Source organism: Mesoplodon densirostris, chromosome 16 (assembly GCF_025265405.1).
Source record: "Mesoplodon densirostris isolate mMesDen1 chromosome 16, mMesDen1 primary haplotype, whole genome shotgun sequence".
Lineage (NCBI taxonomy): Eukaryota > Metazoa > Chordata > Mammalia > Artiodactyla > Ziphiidae > Mesoplodon > Mesoplodon densirostris.
In genome coordinates this window covers 15,595,730-15,615,209 of record NC_082676.1, presented here as the reverse complement: position 1 = coordinate 15,615,209, position 19,480 = coordinate 15,595,730, and the positions used below count along the sequence as shown (strand labels likewise).

At 49.9% G+C, this 19,480-nt stretch overlaps 3 protein-coding genes across 3 annotated transcripts in view; 2 read left to right on the top strand and 1 right to left on the bottom strand.

Moving 5' to 3' along the window:
- SYS1 (SYS1 golgi trafficking protein) overlaps positions 1–17,051 on the top strand; it is a 27,730-nt gene extending 10,679 nt beyond the window's left edge. The window contains exon 5 of the mRNA XM_060078091.1: positions 16,968–17,051. Within this exon, the coding sequence (XP_059934074.1) occupies positions 16,968–16,974 (7 nt within the window). The 3' untranslated portion in view covers positions 16,975–17,051. The remainder of the gene's footprint in view (positions 1–16,967) is intronic.
- On the bottom strand, positions 414–3,149 carry TP53TG5 (TP53 target 5). Its single transcript, XM_060078162.1, has 4 exons — positions 3,102–3,149; positions 2,701–2,775; positions 2,371–2,501; positions 414–870 (listed from the first exon to the last, which is right to left on the bottom strand). The coding sequence occupies exons 1-4, from the start codon at positions 3,147–3,149 to the stop codon at positions 414–416; spliced, it is 711 nt and encodes a 236-aa protein (XP_059934145.1).
- On the top strand, positions 16,976–19,480 carry DBNDD2 (dysbindin domain containing 2). The gene is made up of 3 exons (XM_060078093.1): positions 16,976–17,114; positions 17,306–17,443; positions 18,809–19,480. Exons 1-3 carry the CDS (start codon positions 16,976–16,978, stop codon positions 19,012–19,014), a joined length of 483 nt encoding a protein of 160 aa, XP_059934076.1. The 3' UTR covers positions 19,015–19,480.

Here is a 19,480-nt window from a genome sequence, read left to right as displayed (position 1 = left end):
CAAATGGAGAGTTTATCTAAGAGGGGATGAGATGCAGAAGAGCCTTACTTGACCACGCCCCCCCCTTAGCCCCACATTTGGAAACCCCTAAACTCACTTACTCAGACTTCTGTGAGATTATGAGCCATAGCAGATGGCCCCTCCTGAGGCCTCCAGGCAGTGGATGACCCACCTCAGAACCACACTCCCAGTGCCCTCCTTCCCCAGAGCCCCTACCTGGGTCCTGAGAGGACCCAGCCTGGCCACTGCCCTGCTGTGTGGACTTGGTCAATGGCTTCCGCCTCTCTGGGCTTCCCTCTCTGGGCATGAAGGTAGGGCCTCCCAGCACTGCCAGCCACAGCCCCCAAGACTCTGGGCCCAGCTCAGGGCCTGGCTTGGGGCTTGTGTCTCACCCTAGCCTGGCAGTGGCATTGTCACATCTTGTATGGACGGACCATTGGCAGCTCAAGTGATGCCGAGCAGAGGCGGGTGCAGCAGCGCTTGACCCAGCGCAGGGGAGATGATCTGCACATCACCCGGCGCCCTGGGAGGTGGACTCGTGTGGGCAGCCCCTCAAACCAGATCCGCTGGTCTGCTGTGTCCAGCTGCTTCATGTCCTCCATGGGAGGTCTGTACTGGTGGGTCTTCAGGAAGACAACCCTGGGGTCCGCAGTGGGTGATTGCCTCTCTTGGGCTCCAGGGCCGGTGGGCAGGCCGCGACCCTTTGACGTCATGGGAACCTCCCGCAGTGCCGCCTTGGGCCTTGACTGCTCCGGGTCCTCAGGCTCCCTCAGGGGCTCTAATTTCTTGGAGTCCAGTTTCTTGTTGGGACACCCAGCCTCCTGAAGATCTTTGTTATTTTGTTCTACTGTATCCCAGACATCTTCGTGCCTGGCAGGGAGAGGAACGGCAGTCAGCAGAGCAAGACCAAGGCCCTGGTCCTCCAGCTAGCCCCGAGACAGCTGTTCTGCAGTCAGTTCAGGGAGCCTGTCAGGAAAGCTAGAGAGAGCCTGAAAAGAAACTTCTCTACCACTCAGAGGTCTTGTTCCTGGGGGCAGGGGATGTGGTGATAAGTACTGGCAGAAGGGATGTGAGAGGTTGGAAAGGCCTGAGGCAAAGGCTGGTAGTTAGGACACCTAGAAATATATATTGCCTGCATCAGCCACTAGGTTAGGGTTCTGCCTCTTTGGATTTCAACTGATGGAGCGGACTGGTCCAGTGTTTTGTTTTCTGCTTTTTTTTTTTTTTTCAAACTGTGTTCCAAGAAATCTTAGAAAGTATCTCAAATGACCACCCCCCACCCCTGGAGGGGCAGGGTGAGGGGCAGGATAGCTTCCCTCCAACGACACAGTTGGGGCTTGGGGACAGAAATTTGAAGAGAGGCTCTGCTGCTTTAAAAAGGGTTGGAAGTCTCTGGGACTAGATGATCCTGACCCTTCTGGCTCAGTGTTTCCTGAGCGCCTGCATGGAGGACGCCAACTCAGAGGGAGGAGCCAGAGGGGTGGAGTTAACTAGAGGGGTTAGGAGACTTTCCCCAGGGGTGTCTGTCGTAGACTGAGTCCCCTGCAATGTGGCAGCCCCTGTCCTAGCTGAGTGTGTGTGGAGAGAGAGAGGCCTCAGGCTCAGGATAATGACCATACTGAGGATAATAATAGCCACCGCTGACTGGGTGCCCACTGGGTGTCAGGCCCAGGACCCTCACAACAGTCCTGCAAAGCAGGAGGCAGGGAAGTGGCGGAGCGGCTTGGAGAGCACAGGCTTTGGAGACAAACTGGGGTTCAAATTGGCTTCTGCCTCTTAACCATCTGTGTGATTTGGGGCAAGAAACGTAACTTGTCAGAGCCTTAGTTTCCTCATCTGTAAAACCGGGGTAATTCCTTCTACCTAATAGGATTTTTGTGAAGAATAAACTAAGTGAGAAAATGCTTTGTATGGTACCTGGCCCTTAGCGGGTGCCTCATGTCAGCTTTCTTAGCATCCTGATGTGACTTGTGAGGAAACTGAGCCTCAGCAGAATGACTAGTTTGCAGGTGAATCTCTGCGTGGTGTTGACTTGGGAGAGGCAGAAGGGGTGGCCCCTCTCGCCACACTAACCAGGTGGCGGTTAGTCCCGTGGTTGGATGATTATGACCAGGGTTATGACAACAGCTCTGATATCAGCTGGGAACCGCTTCAAATCCTAGCTCTGCCACTTACCAGTCCAGTTAATGGGACAAGTTACAACATCTCTTGAGGCTCAGCTCCTCATCAGTCAAATAAGGCTAATAAATAACTACCTTTCTCCCAGAGCCTAGTCAATAGGCAGGTTTCGAAATTCCTTAGCATAGTGCCTGTTCCTAGTAAAGGTGGCTATTGGGCCCATGATAGGGGCCATGGGCGGGCCATGCTCACCCAGAGGAGACCCTGAGGATCTTCGGAACTCTGAAAAGTGAATTCCAACACCTTTTGGCCAGGTTCTGCAGTTCTTGGGTCCGAGGGTTCGAGATCTTGAGCAGCTTCAAGAGCGACAAGTTTTTTAGCACCTGCCAGGGGTGAAGAGCCAGAAAAACTAAAGCTTCAGCTTTCCTGGGATAGCGTCCCACCCCGCCACCCGGACTTTGGCTCAGCTCAGCTCAGGGCAGGGCCAGGTGACTCCTTCCGGGTACTTGGCCTGGCAGCCAGGAGAAGCACTGCATGGGGGCCCAGGCTCTCCTAAGCAGACACCAAAATGGGGCACCTCACCGCTTTAAGTCGGTTCCGCTCAATTACTTTGCTGACAGGCTGCTGTATCTTGTCCTGTGGTTCCTCATGTTGCCTCTGACAGAGAGAGAGAGGGGGCAGGGGGAGAGGGAGAGAGAGAGAGAGAGAGAGAGAGAGAGAGAGAGAGAGAGAATGCTAACACAGTAGGAACCCCCCCGAACGCCTCCGTAATACCTCTCCATTGGGCTGGGCTTGGTGTGACCAACCCTAGACTGGGAGTTTTGTTACCTTGGTTTGGGGGTGGAAACAGGGAGCCCATTCTAACTCTCCTGACCTCCCTTCACCCTTCACCTCTCCCTCTTCCCCCCAGTCTGGAAGGCCCCATCCTGGGCATGGTTGGACTCTTTGTTGAGACCCACACTGGGTCTAGTCCCAAATCCAACCTTGGAAACCACTCTATTCTTGAGCCTCTTCTTTGCTGATGGACTCATGCTGGAGCTGTGAGGCCTCAGAGACAGACGGAGCAAGACTGGTACCAGGCACCGCCTGCCCCCTGCCTCTCTCAGCTCAGCCAGCGCTCAGGCTGGGCATCAGGATGATTGTGCTGGGGCTCCCAGGGAAGGGACTGTGACATCACTGAAATGTGTGACAGTGGCAGGGCTGAGTCTCCGAGGAGTATGTGGATGGCAGGGGTGGAGGGTGAGGAGGAAACTCCTGTCTGTGGAGAAACCTAGTAGGTGCCCGGCAGAGGCATATATTGTCACCATCTCCCTGTGAGGTAGGAAGATTCCCCTGTCTTTTTTTTTGTTTTTAATAAAGAAGCCAGGGTTCAAAGAAATAAATAATTTATCCACACAGCTGGATAATGTTGGAGCTGGAAACGTAAGGTCTGACCGTCAACCCATGAAACATAGGTTCCCAACTATGCTCATATGTTCATTCATGTCACATATGTTGACTGTGTATCTGCTATGTGTTAGGTGTGTGCTAAGCGCTGGAATAAAAAAAAAGACAATTCCTACCATCAAGGAACTTACATTCTAGTGGAGAGTGTGTGTGCTTGTAAAGGTTTAACAGTGGACTCTCTGAAACAAAGTGTGTATATGTGTGTGTGAATGTGTGTTTATCATAAATTTTACTGAAAGAAATCTAATAAAATTCTACAATACTCTTTATTGTGAATTCGGTATAGCCAGTTTATTCTTACAGTATACTTTTCTTGAATTTTGCCTAACTCTTGCATCCATAGTCAACCTATGGTTATAACTGATGAACAAGTGTAGTTCCAACATGAATGTTGATGTAAGAAAGTGAAAAAGTGAAAGAACAAAGATGTTGGAATTCAACTCATTTCTCAATGACCTGGTCGACTTATTCGCTGTATTAGATCACAGTTTTCAAATACCGGGAGTATATTTGCTCAGCTATTTTTGCATGTGTGTTGCTATTTACAATGTACAGGCATACCTCAGAGATATGGCAGGTTCGGTTCCAGACCACTGCAATACAGTGAGTTACCTGAATCTTCTGGTTTCCCAGTGCATATGAAAGTTATGTTTACACTATACTGTAGTCTATTAAGTGTGCAATAATAGCATTATGTCTAAAAAATGTACATACCTTAATTTAAAAATACTTAATTGCTAAAAACCACTAATCATCATCTGAGCTTTCAGCAAGTCGTAGTAGCAACATCAAAGGTCACAGATCACCATAACAAGTATAATAGTGAAAAAGTTTGAAATATTGTGAAAATTACCAAAATGTGACACAGTGACATGAAGCAAGCAAATGCTGTTGAAAAAATGGCACCTATGGACTTGTTCAACTAGGGTTTCCACAAACCTTCAATTTGTAAATACCGCACTATCTGTGAAGTGCAATAAAGCGAAATAAAATGAGATCTGCCTGTAGCAGCTGTAGACAGGACATATTTACATTTAATCTACATTATTAACATTTCCTCCATTACTTTCTTCAGGCTAGACCGGGGGTCGGCAAATTTCTTCTGTAAGGAGCAAGATAGTAAATATGTTAGACTTTGCAGGCCATGTAGTTGCAACTATTCAACTGCTCTTGGGATGTGAAAGCCGCCACAGATATGGAAATGAGTGGGCCTGGCTGTGTTGCAATAAAGTTTATTTACAGAAATAGTTGGTGGGCTGGGTTTGGCCCATGGCCAACTGCTGGTCTAGACAGTCAACAGAACAATAAGTCAAAACCTGACTTATCATACTTACCTATTTCTGTGGTGTAAATACTCCTACCAGGGCTGATTTCAAGCTACCAGTGTGATGTCACTGAATGCAGAGTTGAAAAGAAATGCACAGTAGCATGCCATTATATATTATATATTTGTACCATATTTCTACAGCTGTAAAGATTCTCAAGATCATAGATAATAGCAAAAGGTAGTAAAAATTAGAAAGTGATGAGTTTGAGCATTTTTCACCTTTGTTTTTATCTTTGTAAAATTTATTTATTTATTTATTTATTTATTTTTGGCTGTGTTGGGTCTTTGTTGCTGCATGAGGGCTTTCTCTAGTTGCAGTGAGCGGGGGCTGCTCTTCGTTGCAGTGCGTGGGCTTCTCATTGCGGTGGCTTCTCTTGTTGTGGAGCACGGGCTCTAGGTGCTCGGGCTTTGGTAGTTGTGGCACGTGGGCTCAGTAGTTGCGGTGCACGGGCTTAGTTGCTCTGTGGTATGTGGGATCTTCCCGGACCAAGGCTCGAACCCGTGTCCCCTGAATTGGCAGGTGGATTCTTAACCACTGCACCACCAGGGAAGCCCCTTACCTTTGTTTTTAATATCATTAACTTAATGAAGTTGGTATAATTTAATTTTTAATGATGGCATTGCTTAACAACCAGCCAGCCAAGTTCCTAAAAATGCCATAGGCTTTTGTAAGCCCTCAGAGTCGGTTCCAGCACGCTTCTGTTAACGTTGGATAGGAGTAAGTGTGTGGAGAAAAGTAAACAGTGTGGGCCGGAAAGGGAGAACAAAAGTAGAAGCTTTGCTGTATTAAAAAGGATGGAATGGGACCATTTCACCGACAAGATGAGATTTGAGGAGAGACCTGGAGGAGGTGATGGAAGGGGGAAGGAGTGGCGTCAGGAGATGAGGGCGGAGGCGGAGTCGTGGTGAAGGGCTGGGGACAGATCATGGGAGATTTTAACAGCTCAGGCTGCTCTGAGTAATCTGCCCAGCTGGCTGCATCTGAATAATCAGAAGAGCTGGCGAGATCCAGCTTCTCGGGCACCACCTCACTCAGTCAGCCAATCTGGTACCTAACCCAGTGTGGGAGCCAAATCCACACCATCCCCGGGCGGAGGGGTGTGCGTGCATCTGGGGTGCTTAGCTCTGCCTTTTAGGGGTGATGGACGAAGACCAGACTACCGAACAGCTTCTTACATGCACATGCCCTTTATTATTAGGGCAAAGGTAAGCGGGTGGTAAAACACGCTGTGGACCAGGGGAGAAACCGAGGAGGTGACTTGGGAGGGAAGGCGCGGAGCGCAGCCCCGCCCCTCTCGCTCTGTCTGCCTCAGCGCTCTCCGTGGCCCCTCTGCTTCCCCCTCCCTGCGCGATTTCAGCTCTTCCTGGACCCTGCTGGACTCTGGTGGGCTGCATCAGGGTCATCTACCCCCGCCACTCAGCACCTGGGCACCAAGGGCTGGGGCCCCGCTGTGCGCTCCCCACTGAGGATGGCACACAGGCCCAGGGGAGAGGTCCTTCTAGAACATGGGTTCCTCAGGGGCAGGGACTTTTGGCTGTTCTCTTCATTGCTAACCCCTCAGAGCCTAGAATAGTACCTGGCTGACAATAGGTGCCCACTAAGTATTTCGTGAAAAAGTGAAATAAATGGCATTACCTACGATAAGGGCTGGGGGGCGGGCGCTGCTGGAACACAGAGGAGCAGTGTGGGGAGGCCAGGGAAGTCTTCGCAGAGATGGTGACGAGGAACAAAGGAGGAGTATGGTCTCCAGGCAGAGGGCTGTGGGCTGGGCAGGGCACTCTCAAAAGAGGGGATTTTAAAAGTACAGGTGTGGGAGGGAATTATGAACTGGTGTATGTGCTGGAGTAGAAAGTAGGAGCCCAGAGCGGCGGTGACCAAACCCGGAGGAGTGAGCAAGACACGGACTGCTAAGGGCTTGATCACAGGCTGAGGGGCTTGGAGTTTGTCCTGAGGGTCAGAGCATCCTGGGAGCGTTCCAGCAACCGAGGCAACGGGGCTTGATTGAGCTCCAGGGGCTGGCACGCGCCTCTGCCGTTCTGTTCTAGTCTGTTCTTTTCACCGTCACTCACTTCCCTCCCTTTGGAAGCTTAGGGAGTTCATCCCCAAGGGGGCAGGGCATTCTCCCTGACCAGACATTGTACCCCAGCAATGGCTCCTAAAGCAAATTCCCATAGTCTGTCTTGTTTGTCTCTTCCGTTTACACAGGAAAAACCATTTATGGGAATAGCGACACCCAAGGACACACAGCTGGTCAGCCTTTTGGACCAAACCCAAGGCACTTGAGTGAGAAACCGCCACTCTGTTTTTCTTAGTTGTGGTAAATACACATAACAAAATTTACCACCTTAAACATTTTAAGTGGGCAGTTCAGTAGTGTTCGCTACATTCAACTGTTGCGTAACCATCACCGCCATCCATCTCCAGAGCTCTTTTCATCTTGCAAAACTGAAACTCAATACTAATAACAACCCCCCATTCCCTACTCCGCCTCAGCCCTGGCAACCACCTTTCTACCTTCTGTCTCTATGAATTTGACTGCTCTAGGGACCTCATGTGAACGGAATCATACAATATTTGTCTTGCTGTGATGGCTTATTTCACTTAGCATAATGTCCTCAAGGTTCATCATGTTATAGCAGAATTCCCTTCCTTTAAGGCTGAATAATATTCTGTTGTACGTATAGACCATATTTTGCTTATCTACTCATCCATTGGTGGGCATTTGGGTTGCTTCCACCTTTTTGGCTACTGTGAATAATGCTGCTATGAACATGGGTGTACAAATATCTCTCTTTTTAAATTTTTTTTAAAAAAATTTATTTATTTTATTTATTTATTTTTGGTTGTGTTGGGTCTTCGTTGCTAAGCGTGGGCTTTCTCCAGTTGAGGCGAGCAGGGGCTACTCTTTGTTGCAGTGCGCGGGCTTCACACGCAGTGGCTTCTCTTATTGTGGAGCACGGGCTCTAAGTGTACAGGCTTCAGTAGCTGTGGCACGCGGGCTCTAGAGCGCAGGCTCAGTAGTTGTGGCGCACGGGCTTAGTTGCTCTGCGGCATGTGGGATCTTCCCGGACCAGGGCTGGAACCCGTGTCCCCTGCTTTGGCAGGCGGACTCTTAACCACCGTGCCACCAGGCAAGTCCTGCAATTGCTTGATGAAGCATTTTTATAATGACTGTTTTTAAGTCCCTGTCAGGTCATTCCAACAGCACTGTGGTCCACCAGCATCTGTTGATTGTCTTTACTTGTCCAAGTTCAGATTTTCCTGGTTCTTGGTATGGTGAATTATTTTCATTTATGACCTGGATATTTCAGAAATTTCGTGGTGAGACTCTGGATCTCATTTAACTCTTCTGTGTTGGTAGGCCTCTACTGTCCTGGGCCAAAGAGATAGGGGCACCAACTTTTTACCACCAGATGGGAGTGCAGAAAGTCCAGGCTGCCCACATGGCCCCCACTGACACCACCCTGTAGGGGGAGGGGAGGGTTGGAAGGTTGGTTGCCTCATTACTGCTGGGTGGAGGTGAACATCTAGGCTCCACACTTGGCCAACTTTACATTGAGGGAAGGGAGCGGTGCCTCCTTACTGTTGGATGGGGAGGGCAGCCTACCTCCCCACATGCCCTCCACTGACATCATGGAAATTGTGGGGAGGGGTACTTGTTACTGCTGAGCAGTGATGAAGCCCAGGCTCCCCCTTCCCCCTCTTCTCACATCACACCATCTGGAGGTGAGAGGGAGAAGTGCCTTGTTACCATGAGACAAAGACTGGGAGTGAGGTTTTTCCTCTAGTATTTTGCTGGAGGGGTCACTTCCTGTCAAAAGATTTCTGTCTTGCTAGGGTGCCTCTTTCCCAATCCTTTGACAAGAGAGAACAGGCTTTTCATGGGGGCGATTTTTGTCTGTGCCTGTTTGGCTTCTTCAGAGCCCTAGCAAAAAGAAAACGCAGGGACTCACTGCTGTGTCATTTGTGTTCTCGGGTTCCTAGCTCTAGTCTGCCAACTAACTATGTTTACATTTGTTTTATATATATAATGCCCAGCATGTTAAGCTGCACTTAGTGGGAGGGAAAGAGAGGAAGGCATCTACTCCATCTTGTTCAGAACTAGAAATCCTTTTTTCATTTTATACTCTCTTTATCCCTCTAAGTCCAAGTGGAGATGTTTCTGGATATAGAATCCTTTTAAGAACTTGTGGGTCACTCTGCATCTTATTCAGATCCACACTATTAGACAAAAGCCATGCCCCAAATTTCTCCGAGATAACCCCTTCTCTCTATTAGGCTTCTGCTGAATTGGCTAAGGGGCAACACCCTTAAGGTTTCTAGAATCCTTCTTGCTTGATTAAAAGGATCTGTGAGGCACACCCATCATTTCTTTAGAGGTCTTTTATCTGACTGAAGACTACTCTGATGCATTGTCTTGAATCTTCCTGAGATGCAAACAAAAGATTTGATAGTCACATTCTCGGACCATGTTCTTCTGGTAATGCTCTGGATTTGAGCTTTGCTAGGAAACCTTTTTTTTTTAAATTAATTTTTATTGGAGTGGAGTTGCTTTACAATGTTGTGTTAGTTTCTACCGTACAGCAAAATGAATCAGCTCTACATATACATATATCCCCTCTTTTTTCAATTTAGGAAACCATTTTTTAACTTTACTATCATTTGCCATTTAGAGAGAGTGAGAATTTTCTACCATGAAGTCCTGGCTCCTTCATATTTAACAGTCCTTCCTCTTAGTTCAGGATTTCTCAATCTCAGCACTACTGACATTTCAGGCAGGATAATTCTTTTTTGTGGAGGGAGGAGGTGGTGGGTGGTAAGAGAGTTTTGTCTTGTGCATTATAAAATGTTTAGCAGCATCCCCGGCCTCTACTAATTAGATGCCAGTAGCAACCTCTCCAGATGTTTTTTTTTTTTTTTTTTTTTTTGGCCTTGCCATGCGACATATGGGATCTTAGTTCCCTGACCAGGGATCTAACCCACGCTCCCTGAATTGGAACCACGGAGTCTTAACCACTGGACCAGCCAGGGAAGTCCCCTCTCCAGTTTTGACAACCAGAAATGTCTCCAGACGTTGTCAAATGTCCCTACACACACCGGCACTCCCACCCCCCACCCCCCCCACCCCGCCTCCCCGCCCCAGGCGCCATCACTCTCATTTGAGAACTGCTGCTTTAGTTTCTCTTTTCCCTCTTGCGTTTTACTATAAGGAGCAAGAAGACACCAGGTGGCACCTTCAACACTTGATTTGGAAATATCCTCAGCCAGATCCCAACTCATTGGGCACGTTTTCTGCTTTCCACTTTACCACAGGCAACAGGGTTGCTAAACTGTGCCACAGCGTAACAGGAATTCCTCTTTCCCCAGTTCCCAATAGTGTTTACCTGACTTTCCTGTATACCCTGGCTGCAATCTTATCAAAGGCACGAGGCTTCTATGAAGAGCTTTTTCAAGGCATTTTGGGCTTTGAGTACACTCTTCCCAAGTCTATGGCCAGTCCACTGCCAGTCCCATATTTCAGAGTGCTGTGATAGTGGCACCCTGTTCAATACCAAAATCCCTATGTGTTATCTATTGCTGCATAGCAAATTATCCCCAAATTTAACAGTTTAAAAAAAAGAAGTATTGGGGCTTCCCTGGTGGCGCAGTGGTTGAGAGTCTTGTCTGCCGATGCAGGGGACACGGGTTCGTGCCCCGGTCTGGGAAGATCCCACATGCCTCGGAGCCTGCGCATCCGGAGCCTGTGCTCCACAACAGGAGAGGCCACAACAGTGAGAGGCCTGTGTACCACAAAAAAAAAAAAAAAAAAAAAAAAAGAAGTATTATCATCTCAAAGGTTTTGAGCATCAGGAATCCAGGCCTGCTCTAGCTGGATGGTTCTGCCACAGTCTGTCCCGAGGTTACAGTCAAGCTGCTGGCCTGGGCTGCAGTCATTCCAAAGGCTCTACTGGGGCCAGTGAATCTGTTTCCATGGTCACTCATGGGGTTGCTGGCTGGCCTCTGTTCTTCACTGGCTGTTGGCTGGAACCTTCAGTTCCTTGGTACATGGGCCTCTCTGTAGAGCTGTAGACAACATAATAGCCTGCTTCCCCCAGAGTGAGTGATCCAAGCAATAGAGAGAACACACACCCAAGATGGAAGCTCTGGGTTTTCCAATTTTTTTAATCCTAATTTTGGACGTGATGTACCATCATCTGCCATGTCTTATTGACCACATAAAGTAACCTTGATACAGTGCAGAAGAGGACGACACAAAAGTATGAATAAACAGAAGGCAAGGAACATTGGGAGCTTTTTTGGTGGCTGGTTGCTACATTTCAATTTTATTCAGTCAAGGTATTTCTCTAATTTCCTTTCGGACTTCATCTTTGACTCATGGGTTATTTGGAAGTGTTGTGTTTTATTTCCAAGTATTGGGGTGTTTTCCAGATCTCTTTCTGTTTTTATTTATATTTTCATTCTTTTATAGTCATAAAACATATTTTGTATGATTTAAATTCTTTTAAATTTGTTGAGGTTTGTTTCATGGCCCAGAAGATGTATCTTGGTGAATGTTTTATGTGCAGTTGAAAAGAATGTTTATTCTGCTGGTAAAGTGCTATAAAAGTGTCAATCAGAACAAGCTAGTTGGTAGTGTTCAGGTTTTCTGTATCCTTTTTTTTCTACTTGTTTTATTGATTACTGAGAGAGAAGCGCTGAATCCTCTAACTGTATTACGGATTTTTCTCTTTCTTATTTTAGGTCTATTTTTATCTCGTGTTTTTGAAGCTCTGTTAATAGATGTACACATACACATTTATGATTGTTAAGTCTTCTTGGTGAAATGAACAACCTTTTATCATTATGTAATGTCCCTCTTCATCCCTGGTGATAGTCCTTCTTTTGAAGTCTACTTTTTCTGATATTAATATCGCTACTCCAATTTACTTTGATTAGTGTTTGCATGGTATGTCTTATTCCATCCATTTACTTTTGACTCATATATTTCCTTATAGTTAAACTGGGTTTCTTGTAGACAGCATATTATTGCCTCCTGCTTTTTTTCCCCCAGTCTACTAACCTGCCTTTTAATTGGTTGCTATTCATTCACACAATTGGATAAAAATCTTCCATCGTACTATTTGTTTTCTATTTTTTCATCTGTGCTTTTTTTGTTGTTTTTCCTCCTTTTTCCCCCTTACTTTGGATTAATTGATTATGTTTTGTCAGAGAAAAACCTCATGGGTACCAAAAAGAGACAATAAGACTAACTGCATCCAATCAAGACAGTTTATTACTCATAGAACATCAAACAACATGAACATCAGCATAGTTTTGTGTTGATTCCTTCAGCCCAAAGTTCAACAAGTGATACGGTGGTCCCAGATGCACGGTACACACACAGCGGCTTTGCATCATGGCTGAGGAACCCAGGCCCAGCACTTTTATAGCAAGCAGTCAGCAAGCCTGCCTTTGTCTGAGAAAGACCTGGTCTTATTTCTCAGAGCTGCCAGCTGTATTAATCCTGAGCAAGGGCCCAGGTGAAAGAGAAGTCAGATCCTTGCAATCTTGACATGTTGAACACAAAGAGGCCCGGGGAAGATGCCGCCCAATACTTTTTTTTTTTACCTGTTTGCATGGAAACCTTGCCTTCCTCCTACTTCAGAGGTGTGCTAGTGCCTACATCCTATTTCTTCTTGGAGGTGCCTGTCCTTCTTTGGAATTCAGGTTAATTGGTTGCTCTGCAGCCTTAGCTCGCTGATGGGTTTGACGAAAGTAATAATTTTATAATTACCTAACAGTTTTAAAAAATTGTTATTAGTGTGGGAATGATGCTCTTCCCAGCTTTTGGCATCCTAGATGGAACCCAGAAGTCTAAGCCATCTACTTTTTCACTGATCCTTTCAACTCCTTTTGCCATCCACCCTTGGGTCTGCTTCCTGGGCCTTTCTCTTGGTTGATACCCTTCCAGCTTAACCCTGTGAATTATTTCTAACTTGGATGCTTTTCCCCCTTCTACCCTTGTATGTGGCAAATATCTGGCAAAGGGACAGAGAGGTTCCTGATCTGTCACCATCTTGGGGACGGCTCAAAATAATCCATGCAGTCCTGTTCCCAGGGATAGGCCTGAAAAGGGGGGAGGTGACTTTGGGAGCTGAGCTGTCATCCACTGTACTTTTGACTTGGCCTCATTCCTGTGCGCTAGAAAACGGGACCAAATATCTACTCCATCCATTAATGAGGAATAAGAATCAGACTGACCAGAACATTTCTCGGATGATGAAAACTGCAACGGGATAAAAGCGGAGCAGGCTGGGAGCCATGGTTATAAGCACAGTCTCTGGAAGCAGCCTACTTGGGTTTGAATTTCTGCTCCATCACTTAGTTGCTGTAAGGCCTTGGACAAGTTCCTTCACCTCTCTATATCTCAGTTTCTGTATCTGTAAAATGGAAGTAAAAATAGTATTTACCTCACAGGATTATTAAGAGGATTAAAAGAGTTAATACATGCAAAGCACTTAGAACAGTGACAGGCACATAATAAGCTCTGTAGAAGGTTAGAGCCTACTTCCTATAATTTCAGAAATTCGTGGAAGAAAGCAGTTTTCTCCCTTTCTCAGAACAGATTACAGTCAAAACAACTAGTGTTTATTGTTTACTGAGCATCTTCAGAGTGTCCAAATCCTGTACTAAGCATTTTATATGAATTATCTCATAGGAGGTGGGGATTAATTATTCCTACCTAATAGGCAAAGAAATCAAGGATCAGAGAAATTGTTTACACAGCTGGCTAGACACCAGAGCTAGGTTTACCACCCAAGAGGGCCTGACTCCCAGGCCTGTGCTCCTAACCACTGCACTTTTTGCCTCCCACAAACTGGCTTCCTTGCTTATAAAGTAATGGGAAAGCTGCTTGCTGTACTTATCTCACAGGATTGTCTAGGGACCTCAGTAACAATAGAAGAGGCAGAGCTTTAGGTGTTTGTACTGAGTGCTGGTCCCCTGACAGGGAAGCCTGAGTATGTCCGGACTTTTCACACCTCTGTCCCTCTGTACATGCCCTTCCCCCTCTTCTCTGCTTGTTGAACTCATTTCTTTAAGACTCAGCTCAGATATCAGCGCCCGGAGTTCATTCTAACAAAGGAGGGATTTAAGCAGGGGGTGGCACATCGGATCTGCGGTATTGAAATGACTGATGTGCGGTTCCATGGTTAGCACTCTCGATTCTACAGTGACGACTTAGTGCTGTGGGGATGGAGCGCAGCAGGACCAGAGTACAAGAAAACCAGAGAGAAGGTTTCCGTAGGAGCCAAGGGAGAGATGGTGGTGGAAACGGAGAGGAACGGCGGATTGGAAAGATATTTAGGAAGGAGAATCGACGGTTAATGGAGATGTGTTTTAATGTGGGCAGCGAAGGACAGGGAGATGCCAAGGATGACTCCTAGTGTCTGGCTTGCTCGCGGATGTTTGTTGAATTAATGATCGAGTGACCCCAAGGCAGAAGCATCTCCGACAGACGCCCCCCCCCCCCCCACCCCGCCACCCCGCGGTTTCTGGAGCTACATACGGACACAGGGTGGAAGGGAGGAGGAGGAGAATGAGCACAGAGCCTCGGTCCAGGAGACTTCTGGCCCTGGTGTGAGCCAGGAGGCACTGCGAGAGGGGCAAGTGTTTCCCCTCTGGGCCCACAGTTTCTGCTTCGCTCCTCCACCCCCGCCAGCCGGGACGCGCAGCGCCCCTCTTGGCACCCCGGAGGAGTTGGCTCCCCGCCGGCGTCCACCCCCCAACCCGCCCCGTCCCCGTCCCCGCGCCCACCCCGCCCAGTGAGCTGGAAGGCTGGACGGCGGCCCTGTCCATCCCGGAGCCGGGAACCGGGGGCTGCGGGGTGAGTCCCAGGGTCAGGGGGCCTCCGCCGCAGTGCACCTGCCCTGATGGGCGGCAGCGAGTCCCCAGCCCCTCTGACCCTGCATATATGCCTTCTCGAGAGGTGCGCGCCTAAGCGTGCCGAGAGTGGCCGAGGGTGCTGGGGAGTCCGGGTGCCAGCGCGTGGAGCTTGCGTCGGGGCTGCCCGGGGGTCGGGGAGCAGCCGGGCGCAGGGGCTGAGAGCCCGCGTATGGGAGCGCGCGGAGCCAGGCGGAGCGCCGAGGGGCCCGACGGGTCGCGGGGAGGAGGGATGCGTGCCGGGAACTTTTTGTCCGCCCTGGAACTACGAACGATCGCGCCCGCAGGGGCTCCTTGCGGCCGCCGGGCGACCGGCAGAAGCGTCTGTGCCCGCCGCCGCCCCTCCCCCACTTCCGCCTCCCGCCTCTTCCTCGTTCCCGGCTCCCAGGGCCCGTCCGTCCCGGGGGAGACCCGGAGGCGCAGCCCCACCCCGGCCGGCGCGGCCCGCTACCACGCCCCCACCGCCGTCGCGCCGCAGCGGACAGCCTGAGTCAGCGGGGCCTCTGGGCGCGGCAGGTAGGGGCTCCGCTGGGCGGGCGCAGGTGCAGCGGGAGGCCGGGGGGACCGGAGCGCGAGCGGAACGGCCGGGGGACCCCTCCGCCTAACCCCCTTCCCCCGCGGTCGCGGCGTGTCCCCTTTTAGGGAATTCTTTCGCTCTCGCTGACTCCAGTGCGGGTGGGGCAGGACGAAGAGGGAGCGCTCCATCCCACTGGCCGGGCCCGTGGCCGCGTCCGACCCCCCAAATCTCTTCAGCTCTCTCCACCCCTCTCCCCTGCACCTTCAGTTATGTAAACAACCCCCTTCCTCTCCCCGGCGCTCAGCTCCACACCTCCCCAGGGGGCAGCCCCTCCAGTTTCCTGAGGTTGATGGGGTGAGGGGGAAAGAGAGGGGGCGTCCCGGAGCCCGTGGCCCCCTCCAGCTCCCCGACCCCGACGCTCTTTGTCGCCCTTCCCCGCCCCCAGACAGCCCCAGAGGCCCTGGGTATTTTTAGTATTGTGACCTGGGCGGCAGCGCTAAGAGCCTTTCCCAGGAATCGGCGTCAGCGCCTCCCTCCTCCGCTGCCAGCCCCGGCCACATGCTCTCCCCACACTTCCTTGGCCCTGCCTGGCCCACTTGGGTTCGGGTGTCTCGCGGCCCACCCCAGCGCCGGTGGAGCCGGCCAGGGTCTCAGATATGCCGAGTCCAGATGAGGTGGGGAAGGCAGTAGGCGTAGGATGATGATCTGGTCCTCAAGCTTGATACTCCCTTGCCTCCGGTGATGGGCTCAGGAAGGGAATGGAGCGAATCCGAGTGAATGGTGTTCTGGAAAGCTCTCAGCACTGGGGCCCAGAAGGCCTGGTCTGAATTGCACCCTTCCGATTGCTACTCGATGCCTAGTGGGGAGATGAGTGAGATGTGTCAGAGGAGAGGAGCTCAAATAAAGAGCTGTGGGGGGCAGAGAAGAGATGATGTCCTCTAAATAGCACGGGGACCAGAGCTTTCCGTTTTACAGAGAACCTTCACCGGCTGTGTCTTGTGCTGGATGCAGGTAGGAGGATGATGCCATTTTCAGATGCGGAGACTGAGGCTGGAAAGCTGACTTCCTTAGGGGCAGAGCCAAGTCTAGAAGTCAAGTCTGTGATTAAAGAGCAGGGTTTGGAGGGGATGCTGGTGTGTGTGTGTGTGTGTGTGTGTAGAGAGGGAGAGTAGGGGAGGGGGTACTTTAGCTTTCGTCTGGGTTTTGAAGAACGGCCAGGAACCAGAGCTGCAGCCTGGAGGAAGGGACCTTCTTCTCTGTCCTCTTCCCCAGCCTTCTGAGGAGAGGCTGGGTCCATTAAGCGGAAAAAAGTGCCTCCCCCATTTGAGCTGAACCAGCCCTTCCAACCCTTCTCCGAAGGGCATGATGCTGAGACTTGGCCATTGACTGCGTTCCCTGAATACAGAGGAGCCTCTTTTGCTGTGCCTGGAACTGGCATCCCCTTTGTGGAGCTAGCGTCAGCCCCGCGCCTCTGCGTGAGACTTGAAGTTTGTAGTAATGGACTTTGTTTTAGGAAAGGGGAGGAGGTAGTCAAGTCCAGAGGCCCTAGTGCTGGGATGTTGGCTGCTGCGGGGCTCCCCAAGCCCAGGCCCCCACAGAATCCCCTCTCAACTTCATAGCTGTACTTGCTCTTCCAGGAGCTGACATGGACCCAAATCCGCGGGCAGCCCTGGAGCGCCAGCAGCTCCGCCTTCGGGAGCGGCAGAAATTCTTTGAGGACATTTTACAGCCTGAGACAGAGTTTGTCTTCCCCCTGTCCCACCTGCATCTCGAGTCGCACAGACGTAAGTTCTGAGTCCTGGGGAGAGGGACTAGGGTGGGGCAGGGAGGAAGTCCTATAGGTCCTGAATCTTGGTACCTCCCCCCTGGTTTTCTTGGCCCTCTAAACGTCTATCTCCAGACCTGACATATGTCTCTGACCATCCTATCAGCTCTGTCCTGGCTCCTCCTGACTTGCCCCCTTCTTGATCTGCAGCCCCCATAGGTAGTATCTCATCCATGGAGGTGAATGTGGACACACTTGAGCAAGTGGAACTTATCGACCTTGGGGATCAGGACGGAGCTGACGTGTTCTTGCCTTGCGAAGATCCTCCACCGACCCCCCAGACGTCTGGTATGCCCCTCTACTTCGGGCACTTGGGCACCGGTTAGCCAGAGCCGGATGTCAGAGCTCTGAAGTGAGGTTGCAAGGCTGGACTGGGGAAGTATGCATGTAGGGGCTGGGAGTGGGCATTTCCACCCATGAAACAGCTGTCTGTTCTGATTTTAGGGAAGTTGACCTTGAGGGAAGCTGGGTTACAGATTCCTAATCCAAAACTCTAGGAAGGCCCAACCCCCTTAGCCTTTGTAAATTTTATATTTGTGAAATTAATGTAGTTAATTAACATAATTAAAATAACATAAAAATATGATTTTTTAGGGCTTCCCTGGTGGCGCAGTGGTTGAGAGTCCGCCTGCCGATGCAGGGGACACGGGTTCGTGCCCCGGTCCAGGAATATCTCACATGCCGCGGAGCGGCTGGGCCCGTGAGCCATGGCTGCTGAGCCTGCGCGTCCGGAGCCCGTGCTCTGCAATGGGAGAGGCCACAGCAGTGAGAGGCCCGCGTACCGCAAAAAAAAAAAAAAAAAAAAAAAAAAAAAAGATTTTTATATTAGACAACTTAAGCAGTTTTAGTCATCTTAATATTAATATTTATTTAGCACTTTATTAGGTTTCTAATACTGTGCTAAGGTATTTTACATATATTATCTCAGTCCTTACAATGTCCTATTAAGGCAGGTGGGATTATTCCCATCTTATAAAGAAGGACATTAGAGGGACTTTCCTGGTGGTCCAGTAGTCAAGACTCCAAGCTTCCAATGCAAGGGGCGTGGATTCGATCCCTGGTCAGGAAACTAAGTTCCCACATGGCATGTGGCCAAAAAAAAAAAAAATATATATATATATATATATATATATGTATATATAAAAGAGGGACATTAGACTCAGAGAAATTGTTGTCACATAGCCAGAAAGTGGAAAAGCTGGATTCGAACCAGAGCTATCTGACTCCAAAGCCCACATCCTTAACCTATAAGATAGATATTCTCTTACTTAAAACTGCTATTTATTGGTGGTCTATGTGCCAGACAGTTTATGAGCATTCTCAGATTTCATCCTCAAAACCCTCTGGAATGTCGGGGTTCCTTTTTTACAGAGGAGGGGCAGAGTCCTTGAGAGGGAAAGTAAGTGACTTGCCCAAAGCTACTCAGTAGCAAGGAAGTGACGTAGGTAGAATTTGAACTCTGGACTTGATTGACCTGACTCTAGAGCCCAGATGTGGTGCGGTGAAGTGGAAGGAACTGGGAGTCAGGAGCCTGGCTGGGTGACTGGTCAAGTCCCTGCTCCCCTCTGGGCCTCAGTGTCTCCTGGCCAGAACGCCTCTAAGGGTCCTCTGAAGCCCTGTTCGTGGCCCTGACGGGCTCTTCTCTCTGGGCAGGGGTGGACGACCGTCCCGAGGAGCCGAGCCTGCCGATGCCCACGGCAGACAGGACCACATCCCGCACTTGCTCCTTGTCCTCTGACTCCTCCACCAATCCGCACAGCCCGGATGTCAGTGACAGCGGAGCAGACACGCCCTTGGCACAGTCTGACGAGGAGGAGGATGGGGGAGATGGCGGGGCAGAGCCTGGAGCCTGCAGCTAGCAGTGGGCCCCCACCTACGGACTGATTGAGCTGCCTATTCTCCACTTGAGACCCCAGGCCCAGCCAGAGCGCTTCGGAGAAGACCAACCTCTTTACCTGCAGCAGGCACCAGAGGGAGGAAAGGATGGTGGGTGGTGTACCTTTCTGGGAATTAACCCGCTCCTGCTTTACTGCTAACCTTGCCCTGCTGCAACTTCCCTGCCAGGTTTTGGCTTACTCCTGAGGTAGGGCCTGCAGGTGAGGAGATGGAAGGTGAGATAGGACAAGATGCCACTGCTTTTCTTAGCACTCTTCCCTCCTCCAAACTATCCTGCACTCTCCTGATAGAGTCTCCTAAACCAGTGTCTCTCAATGGCCGTGAACTCCTTAACACTCCCAGTGAGGTGGTACTCCAGCCATTCCGCTTCCTTACATCCTCTTTGGAACAGGGCACGGTATGAATAATAAACAGATAATAATATGCCAA